This window comes from Puma concolor, chromosome D1, assembly GCF_028749965.1.
Source record: "Puma concolor isolate L17-30 chromosome D1, mPumCon1.1.hap2, whole genome shotgun sequence".
Lineage (NCBI taxonomy): Eukaryota > Metazoa > Chordata > Mammalia > Carnivora > Felidae > Puma > Puma concolor.
The window spans coordinates 110,441,749-110,464,627 of NC_141676.1; the positions used below are offsets into that span (position 1 = coordinate 110,441,749).

The window sequence follows — 22,879 nt, forward strand, 5'->3', positions numbered from 1 at the left end:
TCTTCTTCTTCCTTTTAATGTTTTATTCATTTTCTAAGAGAGAGAGAGAGAGAGCAAGCAGGGGAGGGGCAGAGAGAGAGAGAGAGAGAGAGAGAGAGAGGGAGACACATAATCCGAAGCAGGCTCCACAGCCCAGAGCCTGATGGGGGGCTTGAACTCAGGAACCATGAGATCATGACCTGAGCCGTAGTCAGACACTTAACCGACTGAGCCACCCAGGCGCCCCCGTGTTCCCTTCTTAACCATATTCCTGTCCTTCCCCAGAGGAAACCATTATAAATTTGGTATAGGTTCAGTCTGGGTTTGCACTTTTGCTTATATATGTATTAAATGTTATATAATTATTTTAATTTATAGAAATGGTAATATAGTATATAGCATTCTGAAATTTGCTTTCTAAACATTTTGATGTCAAACAACACTTCGTTGAACCCCCAATACATACCTCTGTACGTATGCGTGTTTCTTTAATATCAAGCAATCAATCAATCTAGCTATCTGTTATCATCTGTCACCCATCTATCTGACTGTGTATCTAGAAATGGAATTAATTGCTTGGCCATAGAGCATTTGCTGCTTTTGTGTATATTGTTTTATTCCTTCCCAGAGCAAAATTCTTGGCTGTTCCATCGTCATCGTTGTTAGGCCTGGACATTTTCATAAATCTGGGGGCACCTGGGTGGCTCAGTCGGTTGAGCCTCCTACTTTGGCTCAGGCCATGATCTAACAGTTCATGAGTTTGAGCCCTGCGGGCTCACTGCTGTCAACGCGGAGCCCGCTTCAGACTCTCTCTCCCTCTCTCTCTGCTTCTCCCCTGCTCATGCTCTCTCTCTCAAAAATAAATAAACCTTAAAAAAAATTTTAAATAAAAAATAATTTTTTAAAAATAAATCTGATTGGGGTAGAAGGTTTGTTATCTTAGTGTTTTACTGTGCCTCTCTTCATTAACAGTGAGCACTTTCCATGTGTACGTTGGCCATTGACGTTTCCTGTTTGTTGTGAATTGCCTATTGATATGCTCTGCCCATTTTTTTTAATTGGATTATAAGTCTTTTTCTTATTGACTTTCAGGAATCTCCCAAACTCTGGATGTTATTACTTTGTTTTTATGTGCAGTTCATATCCCCGCCCCCTGCCCCAGTCTTTGGCTTATGTTTTAGCTTTGTTTATAGTCTTGCTTTTACAGAAATTTTACAGTTTTATATAGTGAAAATTAACCGTCTTTTTCATTTGTAACAAGGCTGACCTACAACCTCACACCAAATCAAGGCAAGATCAGGTAAAAACCCCAGTCATCTCAGCGTCCTTCAGGCTGCTGGTGAACGAGACGTTCGGCACAAGTATTCTTGTAATGGGACACACCGTGATAGTTAGCAGTGGTCAGTCCGTATCAGGTGTCAGGACGCTCTTGCCTTCTGGAAGGAGCTTTGGATGAGGAGTCCAGTCTACCGCTGGCTCTGTTCTTAATGGTGTGACTTTGGTAGAGGAGCTGAGGTGTGGCCGAATGAGTGCCGAGTGTGATGCAGAAGACCTGGCTCCTAGCTCTCCCGCTAGCTCCCTTCCAGCCTCAGTTTCCTGAGGCGTGAAGAACACTGGTGCTGCCTCACAGGGCCGGATAGGGGTGGAAATGCTTTGTAAGAAGAGAAGAAAAAGCAAAACGTTGTTATGACTCTCCTCTGTGGGCTTCGGTTTTCGTACCTGTACTACAAGAGTTACACAGCCAGGTTTGAAGGTCCTTTTTGGCTCTACAGGAGCCAGTGATTTCTGTGACTGGGAGTGAAAGCAGACCGTCCAAATCAGATGCGGTGGCAGGTAGCCTCTGGTGACTTAGGACTCTTGGTAAGGCCACCTTCCAGAATAAGAGATATGACAAGGCAAATGAGTAATCCAGTAGCCCTTCCTGCTTCCTTCCATTGCTTCCTTCCTTTCCTCCCTCCTTTCTTCTTTGCTTTCTTCCATTCCCCACACCCGCCGCACTTCCTGGAACACTCACTCCCACCCTTCCTGGCTAATTCCTGTTCTTTCTTGAGATGTTCTTTGTTTTTCTGGGAAGCCTCCCCTTGGAGCTTTTCCCGATCCCTCAGATTTTGGTTGTGACGCTCTTCCCATGGGATCCCATGGCGCACTCACAGCCCTTATCATTGCACTTGCCACACTGATTCTAATTGTCTGCAACCCTGAATACGGTGTAAGCCTGGGGGGCATGGGAGGCTCTGTCTTCTCCACCGCTGTATCCCCAGAGCCCATTCTAGCGCCTGGAGCAGAACAAGTCCTGAAATCCTGTTGAATGAATGGATGAATATACAGGCACTCTACTAGGCATCATGGATACGGAAATAAATAAGGCAAAACCTTAGCTCTCAAGGCACTAAAAGTCTTACGGGGAGGACAGACAGGCACACAAGTAACTGCAGCGCCGTGGTATAACTACAAGCAACAGGAATCTGTTAAAGGGGAGATAAATCGAGAGGAAAGGGTTTAGTGGGCCAAAGAAAGCTGTACAAGAGATAAGTGAACTGAATCTTGAAGGATGAGCACGAATGTGTTAATCTGAGAAAAGTCAAGGGCATGCCAGGGAGAGCAGCGGCAAGTTTACTCAGCAATTTACTCCACACACGTATCTGATGAATGCCTACTGTGTGCCAGGCCCTGCTGCAGGTGCTGTGGGGATAGCACACACTAGGGGAAATAGCCCTCCGGGGGTCCCTGCCCGCCTCCTGCAGAGACCCTCCTCCGTCCGGCCCGTGTCCTCCTGTGCCTCCGCGGGTCGCCTGACAACGTGAGTGTTTACTGCATATGGCGTCCCACGGAGCAAGGGCGTACCTTTCTTTCCTTGGGCCAAGAGAACAGGGTCCTGGCTGTGTTTGTGCTGAGGAGGACGTGAGGGTTTGTGTTTCCCAGTGTTTTGATCAAAGGCACACACTGTTACATGAGAACGCCTTGGAAATGTAACCTGAGTCCCCTAAGGCACCCCACCATCTGTCTCAGGCCACAGTGCGACCGAGGACTATCTTTGGCCACACACCCCTTGCGTAGGTCAAATATTAACACAGCCATCTGCTAAAGGGAAAGAACAAAGTGAGAAGAAATATAAATGGAATAAAGTCTGGAAGAAGTGTCATAACTCAACGTATGTGATTGTGCAGTGTTTCTATGGAGAAGATCAGTGGAAAGAAATACAGGAGGCTGCAGACAGGGGTGAAAGATAAATCATTAAAGGAGCTGTTTTATGATAAAACTAGAATTTCCATTTTCAGCAAAGTTGGGGCCCATGTATACAGAGTGCCGGAAAGGAAGTGATCTTTTTTGTCTAATGGAGTTCTACTGATTTACCAGAGTAAATCAACTTGGTATTTAAAACCAACCCTCTTTTCCATCTGATTGGCTGGTGGGGTTGACATAAGGTTTATAACAAGAGAAAGACAGAGATGGAAGAGAGGGGAGGGGAGTGGCGAGGAGAGAGAGAGAATGACAGGGAGAATGAACATATTATACTATTTAAAAACATTGATCTACATTTTAGTCTTTTAAATTTTTTTAATGTTTTTATTTATTTTTGAGACAGAGAGAGACAGAGCATGAATGGGGGAGGGGCAGAGAGAGAGGGAGACACAGAATCGGAAGCAGGCTCCAGGCTCTGAGCCATCAGCCCAGAGCCCGACGCGGGGCTCGAACTCACGGACCGCGAGATCGTGACCTGAGCTGAGGTCGGATGCTTAACCGACTGAGCCACCCAGGCACCCCTACATTTTAGTCTTTTAAGTTATATGTGCCCTAGTGTGAGGTGACGATTGGCTTCACCATGTACCACAGGGATCCTGTGCTCACTGCACATCTCCGTGCTCCAAAGCCAGTCCTCTCCTTCTTTTTGCCGATTCATTTCACGTTTACTTACTTATTTTTAAATAATGTGTTTGTATTATTCCTTGAGTTTTTAGTTTTAAGCATTATGTTGACTTCTTAGTGGGGTAGAAAACGTTTGTTTCTTTTTACTCCCCCCCCACCCCCACCATGTTCCAATAGAGTAATATATAGCTATATATAATTTTTTAAAATATTTATTTATTTTGGGGGAGAGAGCAAGCAGGGGAGCGGCAGGGAGAGGGGGACAGAAGATCTGAAGCAGGCTCTGTGCTGACAGGCTGACCGCCGAGAGCCCCGTGTGGGGCTCAAATGTACAAACTGCGAGATCGTGACCTTGGCCGAAGTCGGATGCTCAACTGACTGAGCCCCCCGGGTGCCTCCCAATAGAGTTATATTTTAATGTTATTTAGCGTAATATTCGTTCTTTTGTATTAGTGTTAGGGAAATGCTATTCATAGTGGAGCCATGTAATACCGTGTAATAAACTGTGACTACTTTTCCATTTTCTGTATGAAATTTAATTTTTTCCTGGCGGTTGGAATTCACATCTTTTTGTCCGCTTGCTTGCTTTTCTTACACTTATCACTTATTCAACCCCAAATTCTGCTCTGATTCTCCAGAACTCCTTTTGAGATGTTCAGACGCATCAGGCTTCCTGGTGGCTGGCATTTTCCAGGAGTCTCCTGCGGCTGCCTGACCTACTCCAGCGTGGACAGATGGCCCTTTATTCCAGGGTACGGATGTCACTTTGCCGCATCCATTTACGATTATCTCCGTGTCCCCTTGGACTCTGCAGTTTCTTGGATCCCTTTTCCTCTTTGATGGGTAACCCCTCCTTTCTGTGGAGCACATCATCTGGGACTGATTTTATGAGAGGTGAATTATTTGAAGCCAAGCGTGTCTGAAAATATCTTTACCCTTTCACTTGATGGATCGTTGACTGGGGATAAAATTCTCAGTTGGATATGGTTTTTCTATTTAAAAAACCCTGAATTTTGAGGTAATTTCTCCATTGCCTACCAGCTTCCAGTGTTGCTGGTGAGAAGTTGGACACCAATCTGATTTCTTCTTTGCATGTTTTCTCCCCAAATAATTTCTGTTTCCTGCATATTGTTTTTCTTCTGTTTATTTTGGGCTCTAACTTCTACATTTTTTGCTAATATTTAAGTATGTGGACTAAAAACTGCTAAGACTCTTAGAGTACATGAGTCAGGCTTCTGATTATGCAGTTCTCTGTAGTATGAGCTATTGACACCTTTTTTTCTCTTCTTTTTTGGCTTTTTAAGTTTTTATTTTATTTTATTTAAAACAAGTTTTATTTTATTTTATTGTATTTTGTTTTGTTTTATTTTATTTTATTTTATTTTATTTTATTTTATTTTATTTTATTTTATTTTATTTTATTTTATTTTGTTTTATTTTATTTTAAGTAGACTCCACACCCAATGTGGGGCCTGAACTCACAACCCTGAGATTAAGAGTTGTAGGCTCCACCAACTAAGCCAGCCAGGTGTGCCCCTGAGTTTTTATTTTAATTCTAGTTAGTTAGTATACAGTGTTACGTTAGTTTCAGGTGTACGATGTAGTGATGCAACACTTCATACATCACCCTGTGCTCATCACGACAAGTGCACTCCTTCGACTCCTCATCCCCCACCCACCTCCCCTCTGGTACCCATCAGTGTGTTCTCTGTAGTTAAGAGTCTGTTTCTTGGCTTCTCTCTTTCTCTCTCTCTCTTTTCCCTGTGCTCATTTGTTTTGTTTCTTAAATCCCACATATGAGTGAAACCATAGTGTATTTGTCCTTCTTTGACTGACTTGTTTCACTTAGCATAATACTCTCTAGCTCCACCCGTGTCGTTGCAAATGACAAGATTGCCTTCTTTTTGATGGCTGAGTAGTATTTCATGGTATATATATATACATTCTGCATCCATTCATCCGTCGATGGACGCTTGGGCTGCTTCCATAATTTCACTATTGTAAATAACGCTGCCATAAACAAAGGGGTTGTGTGTATCCCTTTGAATTAGTGTTTTTGTATTTTTGGAGGGAAATACCCAGTAGTGAGATTGCTGGGTCATAGTTTATTTTTAACTTTTTGGGAACCTTCATACTGTTTTCCAAAGCGGCTGCAGCAGTTTTCATTCCCACCAACAGAACAAGAGGGTTCCCCTTGCTCTGTGTCCTCACCAACACCTGTTGTTTCTTGAGGTTTTGATGTGAGGTTCTTCTGAAAAGTGTGAGGTGATACTTTATTATAGTTTTGATTTGTATTTCCCTGATAGTAAGTGGTGATGAGCATCTTTTCATGTGTCTGTGGGCCATCTGGATGCCTTCTTTGGAGAAATATCTGGTCATGTGTTTTGCCCATTTTTAAACTGGATTATTTGTTTTGGGGATGTTGCGTGTGGTAAGTTCTTTATAGATTTGGATACTAACCCTTAATCAGCTATGTCGTTTGCAAATATCTTCTCCCATTCCAAAGGTCACCTTTTAGTTCTGTTGGTCATTTCCTTTGCTGTGCTTTTTATCTTGTTGTGTATTTTTGCTTCTGTTTCCCTTGCCTCGGGAGACGTATCTAGTAAGAAGTTGACGCGGCTGATGTCAGAGAAGTTACTGCCTGTGTTCTCTCCTAGGATTTTCATGATTTTCTGTCTCCCATTTAGGGCTTTACTCCACGTTGAGTGCATCTTTGTGTATGGTATAAGAAAGTGGTCCAGTTTCGTTCTTTTGCTGCTGTCTGGTTTTCCTGCCACCATTTGTTGAAGAGACTGTCTCTTGCCCATCGGATATTCTTCCCTGCTCTCCTGAAGATTAATTGACCATATAGTTGTAGGTTTATTCCTGGATTTTCTATTCTGTTCCATTGTTTTGAGGCCTCGTCACTGAGGAATTCCAACATCAGCATCCTTTCTCCTTGGGCTGCTCAGAGTCCTCAGAGAAGGTTCTCTAATCATTTGCCTGGCGCTTCACGTGCACTCTTCTGGAACCTGAACAGGAGAAGAGGACTTGGTGGGGAGATGGGTTCACCATACTGATGTGCATTCGTTTAAATCTCCCCTGTGAACAGGATACTTCTTTAACCGTGCCTGCAGCTTCTTAATCCAGAGACTCCCTCCGGGGAATAAACTCCAGCCTTCTGCCTGGGTGGGGGAAGAGCAATTGTTGGCTGTGCCAAGGCCGGGGGAGGGAGGAACAGATCTTGGCACCTGACAATTTCTTGAAACCCTCCCAGAGAATTCTCCTTATTTTAGCCACCCCACTTTTGAGCCCCACCGCCACCAATCTGTAGCATCTAGCTCGGCTCGGCTCTTGGCTTCTCCGACTACCAGTTTAGGATTCAGCTTTCTTAGCTTTGCTAAATTGGTTACACCCATCCTTTTGCTTTACAGCTTCTGAAATTTATTTGCTGCTTTTTTTCCATTTGATTCTCCTCATCCTTATGGCTTTATGTCTCAAAAAAAAAAATCTTTCTACTGTTATTTTAGTAGGGTTTGGAGAGGGAGCACACTTAGATGCATATGTTCAATCTGCTATCTTCACCCAGAAGCCCAGAAAACTTTTAAATTGAGGGTAAAGAGATGCTATTCCTATTACTGAATCTTGAACATTAATCGAAGTCAGGAAATTAGCAATCAGATAGCATAAGGGTTCACAGCTCAGACCCTGGAATTAAACCTGGGATTGAACCCTATGTCTGCCACTTGCTGGTTTTCTGGCCTTTTGACATTTACCTAACCTCTCCCAGCCTCAGTATGTCTTATCTGTAGACAATAGAGATAATAATGTGGGTCATTTATGAGATTGAAGTACATATACATATATGATATGCTTCTTACATTATCTAAATTCTGGAGTCTTTCTGTCACGTCATTTGACTTCTCTTGGCCTTAATTTCCACATTTATAAAGCAGATAGAACAGAATAATCTCTCTACTCACAGCTTTTACAAATCCATACAAATCTAGGATGGTAAGAATATTATAAATAAGGTTAAACGTAGAACAAACTCTTCCCCTATTTAGTCCTCATTATATAGGTTTTTTTTTTTAAGTTTATTTATTTATTTATTAGGGGTGGGAGGGAGGGAAGGAGAGGGAGGGAGACAGAGAGAGAGAGAGACAGACAGAGAGAGAGAATGAGGGGCAGAGGGGCAGAGAGAGAGGGAGAGAGAAAATCCTAAGCAGACTTCGTGCTGTCAGCACAGAGCCTAACAAGGGGCTTGAACTCATCAACTGTGAGATCATGACCTGAGCCGAAATCAAGAGTTGGATGCTTAACCAACTGCGCCACCCAGGTGCCCCCATGTATACTTTATCGCTTGTTTTATTCTTAAAGAGTGAAGGGAGCTATACATTTGATTTAAAAGTTTGTGTCGAGAGGGGTGCCTGGGTGGCTCAGTGGGTTCAGCACCCAACCCTTGGTTTTGGCTCAGGTCATGACCCCAGGGTCATGGGAGCACGTGTAGAACATGCCTAAGATTCCCTCTCTCTTCCGTTGCCCTTCTCCCCCACTCTCTGTCTCCAGTTAAAAAAAAAAAAAGTTGGGGCGCCTGGGTGGCGCAGTCGGTTAAGTGTCCGACTTCAGCCAGGTCACGATCTCGCAGTCCGTGAGTTCGAGCCCCGCATCGGGCTCTGGGCTGATGGCTCAGAGCCTGGAGCCTGTTTCAGATTCTGTGTCTCCCTCTCTCTCTCTGCCCCTCCCCCGTTCATGCTCTGTCTCTCTCTGTCCCAAAAATAAATAAACGTTGAAAAAAAAAATTAAAAAAAAAAAAAAGTTTGTGTGGAGATAGTTCTAGGTAGTAATTATTTCGTTGCAATGAAATTGTCTAGGAAGATTGATTGTACAAAAGGTTTATAAAAATATGACAGCCAGACCACATTTCAATCTTTGATAGTCATGTAATATATTCATAAAAGAAAGTACTGACCTTTATCAGCAAGATCTTCCTTTCCATAATGAATACAGGGGCATACGTAATGGGAAAGAAGAATTTCTCTGACATCTTTCAGTAATTAGTAGAATTGTAGATTTATCACCCTTAGAAAAAGGGTGGCAGATTGAATATTCTGTCTTATCTCCTTGTCTAATATTTTTCTTATTTTATTTTAGTTTTATTAATTTATTATTATTTATATATATATTTTAGTTATTTATTTGTTTATTACTTTCTAATAATTATAAGAAGGCCAGTAGAATATATACATTCCCGCTGAATGATCCATTTTGGAGTCCACCATATCGAATGATGTCAAGACTCTTCTGATTCTTTGAAAAGTTCAGGTGGAAATTGATTATGTAATATTGTTCATGAAACTTTAAAGGACTAAGGATGTTCCCTTGATGTAGATTGGATCAGTGCCTGGGTGCCGTAGAGTTACCACCAATGTTTTTGAATTCTTATTCATACCAAGCAGAGCCTATGGACTGGATACGTGACACTCCTTAGTATTTTTCAAATATTTGTTAATGTTATATAATTCATTTAAAGCCATTAAAACATTTTTTTCAGTGTGAATTTTGTTGACAAATGTTTTCTAAAAGTTTGAGAATTATTTACTTGGTGAAATGGGCACTTGATCTGGAATATGCATCTTTGAATGACATTGCTTTTATATATAAAGGGTAAAGACTCCACCTTGGGTTGACCATTTAACTACTTGTGTGGCTCATTTGCTTTTCCTCATTTGAAAAATGGAGATAATAATACAACCTGTATTTATTCCTCCAGGAATTTTGTGAGTCTCAAGCACATTGAAGAAACCAGATATGTTGAATGTACTAGATGTCACTGTGATGACAGATATTATCACAATTGTCCACATGATGATTTGAAGCATAATGAGAGAATTGGAAAAAACAAAAAGATTCACCTACCTTCCTACCTCAGGGTTAGGGAATCAGGTTCATGTTTCTTGATTTTTAGGTGCTTAAAAGTTTAGTTTTTGTTGTTTACTTCAGTAATAATTTATTTTAAAAATAGAAGCAACATTTCTGGGTTAGCATGACAGAACGAGTACATGCAGAAATCTCCAGCTTCTGTTCTAAATGCATAGGAATGAGATAAAAATATTAAAGAATATATATAATCACATTCAAAAACAACTGGATTTTATTATTTTTATTTTTATTTTTTAAAATATAATTTACTGCAGGGGCGCCTGGGTGGCGCAGTCGGTTAAGCGTCCGACTTCAGCCAGGTCACGATCTCGCGGTCCGTGAGTTCGAGCCCCGCGTCAGGCTCTGGGCTGATGGCTCGGAGCCTGGAGCCTGTTTCCGATTCTGTGTCTCCCTCTCTCTCTGCCCCTCCCCCGTTCATGCTCTGTCTCTCCTGTCCCAAAAATAAATAAACATTGAAAAAAAAAAAAAATTTTAAAAAAAAAAAAATAATTTACTGTTAAGTTAGGTAACATACAGTGTATACAGTGTGCTCTTGGCTTCGGGAGTAGATTCCCATGATTCATCAATTACATTTAACACCCAGTGCCCATTCCAACAAGTGCCCTCCTCAAGGCCCATCACCCATTTCTCCCTCCCTCCGCCCTTCCCCATCAACCCTCAGTTTGTTCTGTTTAAGAGTCTCTTACAAAGAGAAACACATAAAACAAAGCAAACAAAAAAACGGAAAACAAACAAAAAAAGAGTCTCTTATTGTTTGCCTCCTTCTCTGTTTGTAACTATTTTTTTCCCTTCCCTTCGCCCATGGTCTCCTGTTAAGTTTCTCACATTCCACATGAGTGAAAACATATGGTAATCTGTTTTTCTCTGATGGATTTATTTCACTTAGCATAATACCCTCCAGTTCCATCCATGTTGCTGCAAATGGCAACATGTCATTCTTTTTCACTGCTGAGTAGTATTCCATTGTGTATATAAACTACATCTTCTTTCTCCATTCGCCAGTTGATGGACATTTAGGCTCTTTCCATAGTTTGGCTATTGTTGAAAGTGCTGCTATAAACATTGGGGTACAAGTGCCCCTATGCATCAGCACTCCTGTATCCCTTGGGTAAATTCCTAGCAGTCCTATTGCTGGGTCATAGAGAATTCTATTTTTAATTTTTTGAGGAACCTCCACACTGTTTTCCAGAACGGCTGCACCAGTTTGCATTCCCACCAACTCTGCAATAGGGTTCTCCTTTCTCCACATCCTCACCAACGTCTGTTGTTTCTTGACTTGTTAATTTTAGCCACTCTGACCGATGTGAGGTGGTATCTCAGTGTGGTTTTTATTTGTATTTCCCTGATGATGAGCGATGTTGAGCATCTTTTCATGTGTCTGTTAGCCATCTGGATGTCTTCTTTGGAAAAGTGTCTATTCATGTCTTCTGCCCATTTCTTCACCTGATTATTTGTTTTCCCGGTATTGAGTTTGATAAGTTCTTTACAGATTTTGGATACTAACCCTTTGCCCATTATGTCATTTGCAAATATCTTCTCCAATTCTCTTGGTTGCCTTTTAGTTTGTTGATTGTTTCCTTTGCTGTCAGAAGCTTTTTATCTTGATGAGGTCCCAGTGGTCCTTTTTTTTTTTTTTAAAGTTTATTTATTTATTTATTTTTGAGAGAGAGAGAGAGAGAGAGACAGAGCACATGAGTGGGGGAGTGTCAGAGAGAGGAGGAGAGAGAGAATCTGAAGCAGGCTTTGCCCTGTCAGTGCAGAGTCGAATGTGGGTCTTGATCTCATGAACCGTGAGATCATGATCCGAGCCAATATCAAGAGTCAGATGCCCAACCGAATGAGCCACCCAGGTGCCCCCAGACATACTCTTATTCAACAAACTTCTGTGGGGTGCCCACTACATTCTTCGCACTACCTGACTAGGCACTGGGTCTATGGGGTGAGAGAGCCAATCTCTGTTCTTAAGCTGGGGAGATGGACAAGAAGGTCAATGCTAACAAAAGAGTGCAATTAGTAGTATGTAGGGCAGCATGGATCCCAGCCTTAAAGATCAGGGAATGTGATGTTTGAATCCAATAGTATTGTTGATCATCAAACAAAAGTAGGCGGTGTTGAGGGAAGGGAGGAAGGATGTTCTAATCAAAGGGCATGGCACACACACACACACACACACACACACACACAGAGAGAACGTCTGAAGTGCTGACAAGTTGGGGATTGTTGCAGAGGATGGCATCAGTGAGTGTAGAAGCTCGACCACAGTAGGATCTTGTCTCTGCAGCTGAAGATTTCAAACTTCATCTGGGAGCGACAGGAAACTGCTGACACACAAAATAGTACGCTCGCCTTCTGGAGTGCAGAAAAGGCAATTTCCACTCCGACCTCGGTGGAAAGACAATTGGTAGGAAGCGCAGGATGCTGATGGTGTATGGCCTGAGCTTGAGCCTGAGCTGTGTGGTGCCGCATCCCCAGATACGTCAGTACGCGTCTTACGTACCGATAGAGCAGGCCTGATAGGGGTCGATTTGCCCTGGGAACTTAGCCAACTCCCGAGAGAGAGAATTCACTCTAAGAGAAGGTGAGTTTGGTATCACACGTTAGTGGTGGAAGGGGAGAAGTGAGTCCGAGATAACAGGATGCCTCTTAACTTCTACGTAGTCCCTGGCCGAACTTCCCCATGAACTCCTGTCTGGGAAGACCGTGGCATGAGAGCAAGGAGGTGCTCCTGTGGTATTCCTCAACAGGGCGGAACACACAGAGAGGGACACGCTTCCTCACTGCCCCTCCTCATTTTGCTCCAGAAGCCAGTCTAACTCTGCCGTGGTCAAACTCTGCGGCACCCAGCCGAGGTGGCTGCAGAGGAAGGGCATCTTGGAGGCACAAGATAAGGCAAGCCACGGTGATGCCTGGGAGAGGCATTCGTCCATATCGGAAGTGGCAGGCACGTCTTCCGTTTGAGTTCGTAGCCAGTGGGAGTGGCATGTAAGTGGACTCAGTGACATGCAAGGGCAGTCCTGTAGCATCTAGCAGAAGAGGGGCAGAATAGAAGAAGGAGAAAATGTTAGCTGGCTGGCTTTTCGTTAGCGCTAAAGGGGTACCCCCATGAGGACACAGGTAAAATTGGCCTGAGGTGTGGGGACCCCCTTGTCTCTTTACAATGACAAATGAGGGCGAGAACCAGCAAAATGCGAACTGAAGAGACTAGGCCTGAACCACTTTCTCCCAGATAAGCTGCTCAAATTCCCAGAATATGAGTCCCTGGCGACTTCACATCGCTTACTGTAAAAGTGTAAGAGGTTAGGTTACTCCCCAGGCTCTAGAACAAGAGCCCAATGGCTCCCAGAGATAGTACGTCCCTCATCCAAAAGGAAACCTGGCCGGTAGCTTGCCTCCAGCTAATCTTCCACATTTCTGCAAACTAGGCGCTTCGGTTTTATCGTTGCCTTTACAGAGAGCGGAGTCGGATTTTCATGATTCTTCATGACCTTGTTCTCTCTGCTGTAACAGCCACGGCGAGAGCCAAAACGGACTCGTTCACAGAGAACAAGCAATTTTGTCTGATCCTCGTTCTTCGTGTTGAAATTGCAATTGTGTTAGTGTGACTGACAGGTTCTCCAAAGAGATTCAGTGAGATCCTCCGTCAGGTTCACCAGGAAACAGAAGGTTTCGAGTAGGCGTGTCTGGCTGGTCTCCCCAAAGGGCTCAGTAACAACACATCAAAAGACTGCTGAATTCTTATTTCCCATCAGAAAAATATCAAAGCCAGTCTGAAATCTGGGAGTGTTTGGAGGGCAGATGGTATTAGCCTAGTAGTAAACACATTTTTGGCTGCTTCTTTTTTTCTCCCTGGTTGCTATGTTTAATGTGCTGAGAGAAAGCTGTTTGCTTGCAGAATCTTATTATAGAGCAGAAATATACTTGTTCCAGAGAAGAGGAATTTAATTGGTTCCAAGTCAAATGATGCTAACAGGTGTCACCTCACCAACCCAGGACTTAAAATGGGTTATTATAAAAAGGACGAATACCTAGTTGTCTGGCTCTCGCTCCCGCCTGTTATGCAAGACTGCCTGCCCCTGTAATGTTCCTCCTGATTATTTCCAGCAACTTGAGGAGGTGGCTCATATGTACCCATGCACAAGTCCTGTTGGCTACCGCAGCGCCTGCAATTTTCTTGCTCTTTCGGCTTGAGCTGCTCTCCACTATTATTTGCTACTGAGGCCTGCACCACTTAATGCAAACTGCAGGTTAAGCCTCCGTTGGTATTGCTGCTTCGGCCAGGCTCTGTGACACTGAAGGAAGGAACACTGCTGGTTCCCCGGAGGTGCCGAGGTCCGTGAGAATCTCTCTGTCCCGTTCAGCGCTACACACGGTGGAGGTTAAATTGTTAAAAGAGTTCCGGGGTTTTCACGCGTGGCCCTCTCTCTCCGCTAGGACCCGGACTCTGAGCTGTAGTGAAGCAGGATGGGAAGTATGTGGGCACAGTGGCCGCGAGAATGTGTCTCTCACCACAGCGACATCATTGAGGTGGACCCCAGCTGCTGTGCTCCGAAATCAAAATCACATTTTAAACAGAAGCTATGCCTGCCATGGGCTGCTCCCAGTCAGTTATAAGCATGGTGGGGGGGGGGGGGATACGAAGGCTGACTCCTCCCCGGGAGACGGGGACCGTCTCTGATGCACCACTGTGACCTGAGGCTTCCTAATAGCCTGCTCAAACTATCCTGAGAACTGGATTGCAGTTCTAGTATCTGAGATGCTTCTACCCAACCTCCCCTCCCTTTTTCCCTGTCTCTTTCTCTTGCTGTGTGATGACTCTCTCAGCTTCCCCTCCTCCCTCTGTATTTTCTCCCCCAGGCATTTCCCCTAATATATTTTTCTTCTGCATGTTTAGTCCCGTCTTGGCATCTGCTTCTCATGGGACCAGCGAATCTGTGGTATGTGCAGTGGAATGACTATTCTCCCTGTTGCTGAAACACATGTATCTTCTTGACCACCTCCCTTCAGAGGAGTGTTCTATCCCAGGCGGTGTCTAGATCCTTTGGAGTAGATTTGACCTTGACCTCAACCTCCTCCACTCATGTTTGCTGGACATGCTCAGACATGTCCGAGTCTCCGTAGGAGATGCAATATGACGGAGGCTTGGGCTGAGCCCCTTGCTCTACATTCTGGAGCATCTATTATGATACTTTGTGGGTTCGATGCGTGGCTAGAGAACAAATAAATACAAGAAACTATCCCTGACTTTGAGGTGAAAATCCAGTTAGTGAGACAAAAATCACACATGTACCACAAGTGTTTAAGAATACAGATAATAAAGAGGAGGTCTGAGTGGCTCAGCCGGTTAAGCATCTGACTCTTGATTTCATCTCAAGTCATGATCTCACAGTTCATGGGTTCAAGTCCCACATCGGGCTCTGTGCTGATAGTGCTGAACCTACTTGGGATTCTCTCTCTCCCTCCCTCTGGCTCTCCCCTGCTTGCACACACACACTCTCTCTCTCAAAATAAATAAATAAACATTTAAAAAAAAATTTTAAAAAGAATACAGATAATAATCATTACTTTTTCAAGGACATGGACAGAACTTCAAGAAATAGGGTTTCCTCTTTCTCTGGGCTTGTACTTAGGTATTTGGGATAATGAAAAAGAATAGCAGAGAGTGGTTTCTTTCCTTCTGAGCAGCTCCATGACGAGCTGGATGTGAAGATGTGAAGGTGAGAAAGACACCGTCATCATCATATTCATTACCATGATGTGTTAAGAGCTTATCACCTTTCATCAGGCCTTACTGATTTCTTACGGATTTTTTCCCATTGTGTCATAGACTTGACACAAAACTCATGGACTGACATGAGGTGTTCACTTTTTACTTTCCAAACTAAAAAGGTGGATGGAAATGGGGAATAAATTGAACAAGCTAGGTGAGCTGCTAACAAGGCACAAGAACTCAACATTAATTCTCAAAGAGTACTGTTTTACACCTAAGAATGTATGGTGGTGGTGAGCGGGCGGAGGGGATATAAATGCTAATTAGATCGTTGGTATCAGTGTCAAGGTGAATATTATTCAGTTGACATTTTTGGCCCTTGGCTAAAGTCTACAGTAATAGGCATAGAGATAATGTCAAAGATTTTTAAATACGTCTTCTTGTTGATGGGCAGAGCAGCACCTTGAAAGAAAGTTGATATGGCATGAATACTGTCAAATCAAGGGGATTGCTCACAGAAAGGAAAATATCAGCAGACTTTAAGGAAGGTTGATTGAAAGGGACGCATTTGCTTTGGCACTGAGGTTTGAAATCTTGTTATTTTCAGTTTCTTAAATGAGAGACAGTAATGTTGATTTTTTTTTTTAACAGATCTGAAGATCTCTAGATCCTGAGGCATTTGAATACGTGCCAGGTAACTGGGTGGCTTGCATATTTTTCTGGAGAGATTAGGTCAAACTAATAACAAGCTAAATTCTCAATGTAACCCCAGTCTCTGATGACATCACAGGATAAGCCACTAATATGCAGAAGCTTCTGCAGGCTCTATCCGGGAATTTGTCAATGTACTGGGCATAGTCGTCCCTGGTATAAATTGGATAAACTTAAATGGGACAACCAAGTAAACAAATTGAACTGACTCATTATTAAGTGGTAGGATTATCCCTCCAAGTTACATTGAAAGTGACCAGTTCGACCAAAATGACAGTGTTGGTGAGCTGTTCTGGAATATGTTAACATTTCCCCATTGTATTTAATGTTTTACATATTGTAGAGCTAATTCTGTGTTGAATAATGTAAAAAAATAAATGCTTGCCCCCTAAGTACAAAACCAAATGCATCGTATAGTATGAATTTGATTCTACATGCATCAAAAAAGATACAGGTTTTTCAAGTATCAGATTCCTTTACCAAAAATATCTTGGGAATTTGAGATTGTATCTGTGCAGCCTGAATGTGAATAAAGAGTAGTAGAGAGGATTCCCCCCCACCCCTTTGGATGGTGAGATTAGTGGCTGATATAAATTTTCTTTATGATTTAATATTTTCAATTTTTCTATAATAAATATATAACTTTTTAATTGCCTACAAAATAATTTTGAGTGGTCAAAAAAAGGTATGGGTGTGGCTTGGTGACTAAGAAAACACTCCCAGCATTTGAAACGATCTGGCAAGGGCTTGGAGGCAAAAGACAGAAATCTGACTACATTCAAGAGGTTTGCCAGATGGCAACAGATAATTGCCAATGTTCGATTGCACTGTAATTATTATATACTATCTGTCACTTCACCAAGCTATCTTTTTACAAGGCATGTGGTGACAGAATGTTGTATTAACATTATCTAGCATTGGGTTTGTGTTGAAAATGAAGAAATGGAATGGAAAGTCTTTCTTTTAGTAACGTCTCTGGAGTAGGAGGAACAGTGGGGTGAGATTTGACTCTGAACCCAGCCACGCGAAGAATTTTGCTTGATAAGCCTTCTGGGGATGCATTATTTCGGTTGACCCTAACTGGGAATTCAGAGGGGCATTTGCTCTATTATCTATAAAGAAGGGATTTGCTGAGCAAACACGATTGCTGGGGTCCCATGCTTTCAAGTCCAGTTAAATATTTCAAGAGGCTCCATGGACCTCTAGACATCTGAACTGTTGATTGTAAACTCATCTTAACAGCCTAGTTTTCATTGGTGCTTATATTTGAGTTATACAATTCTATTTCTCAAGGACAGATTCCGTAACTTATGGTTTCCTCATTTCAATGCACTCTCCTTTAACCGCCTAGGTCTCTCCAAAGGACTGCGTTTTGCAGTATGGGTTTACTGCAGTATTGGTTTACTGACAGAGATATATAAACCAGGGCTTCCACAGCTGTTTCAGATGAAACTGTATATTAATGTGTAAACTTCCAAAATACAGCTTAGCTGGAATCTTATGCAGAGCAGGTGACTGAAGAGATCAGTTTCACCGCCCGGGGTACGGTCAGTTTTGAAGGAGCCAGAGATGCCTGTTGAATTCTGGTGCCTGTGCGGTTTGGGATGTGCGTGTGCAAGACAGAAAAGTCTTCGCATTTCTAATAGTTAAGGATGGGGGTGGTAAAGAGAAGTCATATTTTGACACCCTCACATGCTGCGTAAGAGGAGCGACCAATTTCGGCACCCATCTGTTAATATCAGTCTATTACTCTTGGTTTATTAGGTTTCAAACACATGTTAGAGATACTCATGAAGATCCAAAAGATGAATTAAAAATCCACATCAATTGCACCTAAAGTCAACTGGAAGAGAGGACTTTAAGTCCCCGGGCGGGGGGCGGGGGGGTGGGTGGGTAATACAAATCGGCAGCCAAAGGAATAGAGTCTTAGTCAACATATTTCTGTATTCCCCCTAAACACAAATAGCCTCAAACCTTTGAAGGTTGTTCCTCTGAGATGTTTCATCAGTGACATCACAGTGCTTGCCACCTCCCTCAGACTACATTAGGTCCTGCCCAGAGTCTGGGACTCCAGAGAGCCTGGGAGACGAGCAGGAGTTGGAGCCCAAGTTGGAGAAAGAGAAGAAGCCTATCCCAGCCACTTGTGTCCTTGACCCTCCTCAGGTGACAGCAGGATTTTTATACTTAGCATAGTGTGTGTGTGTGTGTGTGTGTGTGTGTACAAGTTGCAAATGAGAAACACTGAGGCATGTTTACATTTCTTAATGAAACAAGCAATACCTATTAGACATAGTATTTTTTAAGATGTAGAGAGTATTATTTATCCTTGCTTTCATTTTTTTCTCTCTCCTGGTATGTGTTTTCTCCCTTTCTAATTCTCAAAGCCTCCATTCAAAGAAAGTCAATGTCAGTTTATTCAGAGCTTTTCTGGTTTTTATTTCACCCATATGGCAATCACTTTGGATCGTATGGTGCGATCTTGACTCCTGGGAAGACTTACGAGGCCAAAATTGTCTTAGTGGGTAACAGCAGAAAAATGGAAGGTTGCTAATCTCAATTTCTGCCTAACTTTGGTATAAATGTGTGTGAAAGTCAAGTGCGCTTCTTACTATTAGCGTATGTGTTGATTAAATTGGGTTCATTAGAAATTCTCGGCTTAACTCTTTGTGCTTTATTCATTTAAATACAAATATTTAAGTTCACCATCAAAGTGCAAAAAATAGTAAGAGGTAAACTGTAGGAAATAAAGAAGTATACGAGGTGGCCCATCAATTCAGAGACTACTGAGAAAAAAATGTAAAGAATCATTAAGCATAATTTGAACAATAATTATAAAGCGACACCTATATACTGTCACCCAGGTCAAGAAAGAGATCGTTGCTGACACCCCAGAAATCCATTCCTGATCATCTCTCCCTTCTGCCCTACCATAGGTAATCACCACCTTGATTGCTGAGATCATCTTGTTCATGCTTTTCTTTATAATTTTACCATTGATCTCAAAGTTCTTTTTTTTTAAAGCAGTTTTTTTTTTTTTTTTAACGTTTATTTATTACTGAGAGACAGAGTGTGAGCAGGGCAGGGGCAGAGAGAAGGAGACAGAATCCGAAGCAGGCTCCAGGCTCTGAGCTGTCAGCACAGAGCCTGACGTGGGGCTCGAACTCACAAACCATGAGATCGTGACCTGAGCCGAAGTCGGACACTTAACCGACTGAGCCAGCCAGGCACCCCTCAACATTCTTAAACGATAGGATTACATTCCTTGTTTTGGGTTTTGTATTAACGGAGTCATACTCTAAGTTTCTTTTGTAAATTCTTCTTTGGCCCAAGGGTTATATTTGTGAGATCCACATATCTTATTGAGCATTCAAATGTATGAAAATACCCCAATTCACCATCTTTTCTGCTGTTGATGAACACCTGAGTTTTTTCCAGCTTGGGGATATTACGAAAATGTTGCTGTGAATATTCTTGGCTGTGTATCCTGGTGCATACGTGCTTGAGTTTCTAGAGTAGAAGTGAAATGGCTGGAGAATAGAGAATTAGCATTATCAGCCTTAATAAAAAAAATGTCAAACCGTTTTCCCAAAGTGTTGAAGATGTACGCAAACTTGGCGTAGTCAGGGCAGTTAACTGCAGTCATAACCCCTTCTTGTATCACTCCTGTGTAGTAACCACATTCTAACAACTACCAGCAGCCTGGCAGTTCTAGTTTGGCCTCTACCTTGCTGTGTGTCATGGCACAAACAACCTAACTTCTCTCTCAAAGTCAGTTTCTCAGCTGGAATAGTGGGGCACGTAAAAATCGTGGTGATGTTTGCCTGAGTGGTAAAGGTCACAGAGTTGTGAAGGTCACACTGACAGAGCTGTGGCCAGCTTTCAATAATATGTTCTGAGTATGTTGCTCTTGGGCCAGTCTCCATGAATCCTTCCTTTTCTTTTCTTTTCTTTTAATTTTATTTTTGAAGTGTTCTTTTTTTTAAATTAATTAACTAATTAATTTTAAAAATTTACATCCAAGTTAGTTAGCATTTAGTGCAACAATGATTTCAGGGGTAGACTCCTTAGTGCCCCTTACCCATTTAGCCCATCTCCCCTCCCACAACCTCTCCAGCGACCCTCTGCTTGTTCTCCATATATGAGTCTCTTATATTTTGTCCCCCTCCCTGGTTTTATATTATTTTTGCTTCCCTTCCCTTGTGTTCACCTGTCCTGTGTCTTAAAGTCCTCATATGAGTGAAGTCATGTGATATTTGTCTTTCTCTGACTAATTTCACTTAGCATAATACCCTCCAGTTCCATCCACGTAGTGGCAAATGACCATGAATCCCTTCTTTTAAGAGGTTAATCTACTAAGCACATTTGGTGGGACAGTGATTTTGCCCTCACTGAATCGGATTGATCATTATAAATAGAGTCTCTGTCTCTCTCTTTTTTGCATATCTCTGTATTTCTTCAACATGTACCCAAATTAGTATTCATACCAGGATTTAATTTTATTTAAAAATTCATAGAGGGGCGCCTGGGTGGCTCAGTCGGTTAAGCGTCCGACTTCAGCTCAGGTCTTGATCTCACTGCTAGGCTCGTGAGTTTGAGCCCTGCGTTGCCTGGAGCCTGCTCAGGATTTTGTATCCCCGCCTTTCTTTCTGCCCCTCCCCCACTAGCGCTCTGTCTCTGTCTCTCGCTGCCTCTCTTTCTCTCTCTCTCTCTCAAAAAAAAAAACAAAAAACAAAAAACCCGAAAAACCTTTTAAAAAATTCATAGAGAAGAGTGTGCCTATGATTCTCTTTCCTTTGCCTCCTGGCTTCCTGCCTGGACTTATCACCTTCCCATTCCTGTATGGTCCTGTGTATATTCTAACACCTTCTCTCTACTTCTGTTATCCACTCATTTTCTTCATTTTACTTTCTCCTTCAAGCAAATCTGTGTAAAGAGTTTCATTGACAATTTACTGTATTCTTCATGCTGAGGGCCAAAAGACGGATAAGAATTAAAAGGAAAATGATACAAAAACCAGTGTTTATCAGCCATTTTTTTTTAAAGCAAGATTGAACAACCCACTGGCTATCACCAGCTGATTTGAACTTGTATGTTAATTATACTAACTATTACATACTATGAAGAATGATTATTTAGTTCGTTTGTATAGTTAATAATTTGGTCCATTAATAATACAATAAACACAGTAATTAGAAATCGTAATTCACTCTGGTTAGATAGTTAAGAGTGCCGTTCAGGGTCGAAACTTACTAACAACCCTTCCTGCTCCCCGAACTCCCACCCTTAACAAAATAAACAAAACACTCCTTCCCCCTAAACGTCTTCCCTTTGGAGTATCAAAAATTTTAGTATCTAGATATCTAGAATTTTATCTTTAGTCTTTAATTTCATTTGGTTTGCACGAAGTGCCAATTAGGCCCCCTCGCGAAGGTAATAATCTGATTGACTACATTGCGTGAGTTCTCAAAGTTTGATTTCCCGCATGTACTATCTTACAAGCTATAAAGATACCATCCCTGCTCTTTGAAGTGTTTACAATATAGGCACATCCTGCACTTGACTAAAAATAGCTGGCACAAGCCCTTTTTGAAATAGAAGTACCCATGAGGTTAACACTTGCTCTTTTGACTGAGTGCCTGCTATGCGAGGGACTTCTGGTTGACCCCAGTGGGCTCTATGCCCAAGGTAGGGCTCGCAAGAGGCCACGCAGCTGCTGCAAATGCTTCATATGCTTTCACAGGGTTAGGCGAAGACCTGTGGTGGCCTGAAACTCGAGAGATTATGGCATCCTACTTCTATGTGCAATTCAATGCAAGAACAGATACTGAACCATACCACTTTGGGGGTTTTATTTTGTTTCGGTGACCTGGCTTGTTGGTATTCTAAGAAAAGCAAGCGCGTGCACACACACACACACACACACACACACATATTGAAGAGAGAAAATAGAATATTTTGTGTTTTATCCAAAGCATCTGTACGTTCATCACAGGAAAAAACAATCAGGACTTTGTTGGATTTTTTGGCATTAGGTAGCAAAACCAGGTTCTCTTTATTAGTCAGGGTTCTTCAGAGAAATAGAAGCAATAGGGTGCGTGTGTGTGTATGTGTATGTGTATGTGTGTGTGTGTATGTATGTATGTGTAGGACCTACGTCTAGATGTTCATATTGAGATGGATATAGATAGATATATAGATAAAATTGGCTTATGTGATTATGGAGGCCAACAAGTCCAAAGTCTACAGGGGAGGTCAGCCGGCTGGAGAGCCAGGAAGAAATGTGGCTCTAGTCCAAAGATAGTCTGGAGGCTAGAAACTTAAGATGAAGGTATTGGCAGGGTTGATCTCTTCTGAGGCCTCTCTCCTTGGCTGGTAGGCGGCTGCCTTCCCTACCTTCACATGGTCTTCATTTGTACATGTCTGCGTCCACACGTCCTCTTCTCAGAAGAACACCAGTCATAATGGGTTAAGGCCCATCTTGATGGCCTCCTTTAAACTGAAGTACCTTTTGAAGGACCCTATCTCCAAATACAGTCCCACACTGAGGTACTGGGTGTCAGGATTCCAACACAGGAATTTTGTTGGGGACACAGTTCGGCCCCTAACACTCTCCTCTTCCGCAGTGAGGAAAGCATGCTCATTAATCTTCCATGTTCTCTGTGTAACTTTCCATTAGGTGAGGACAAGCAGGAC

General features: G+C 42.5%; 1 protein-coding gene across 1 annotated transcript in view; it reads left to right on the forward strand.

The window, feature by feature from the left end:
- The window catches only part of SLC35F2 (solute carrier family 35 member F2), a 132,658-nt gene extending 114,423 nt beyond the window's left edge, over positions 1-18,235 (forward strand). The window contains exons 8-9 of the mRNA XM_086679219.1: positions 16,127-16,169; positions 18,153-18,235. Of these exons, the coding sequence (XP_086535345.1) occupies positions 16,127-16,132 (6 nt within the window). The 3' untranslated portion in view covers positions 16,133-16,169; positions 18,153-18,235. The remainder of the gene's footprint in view (positions 1-16,126; positions 16,170-18,152) is intronic.
- Positions 18,236-22,879: the final 4,644 nt, after the last annotated feature.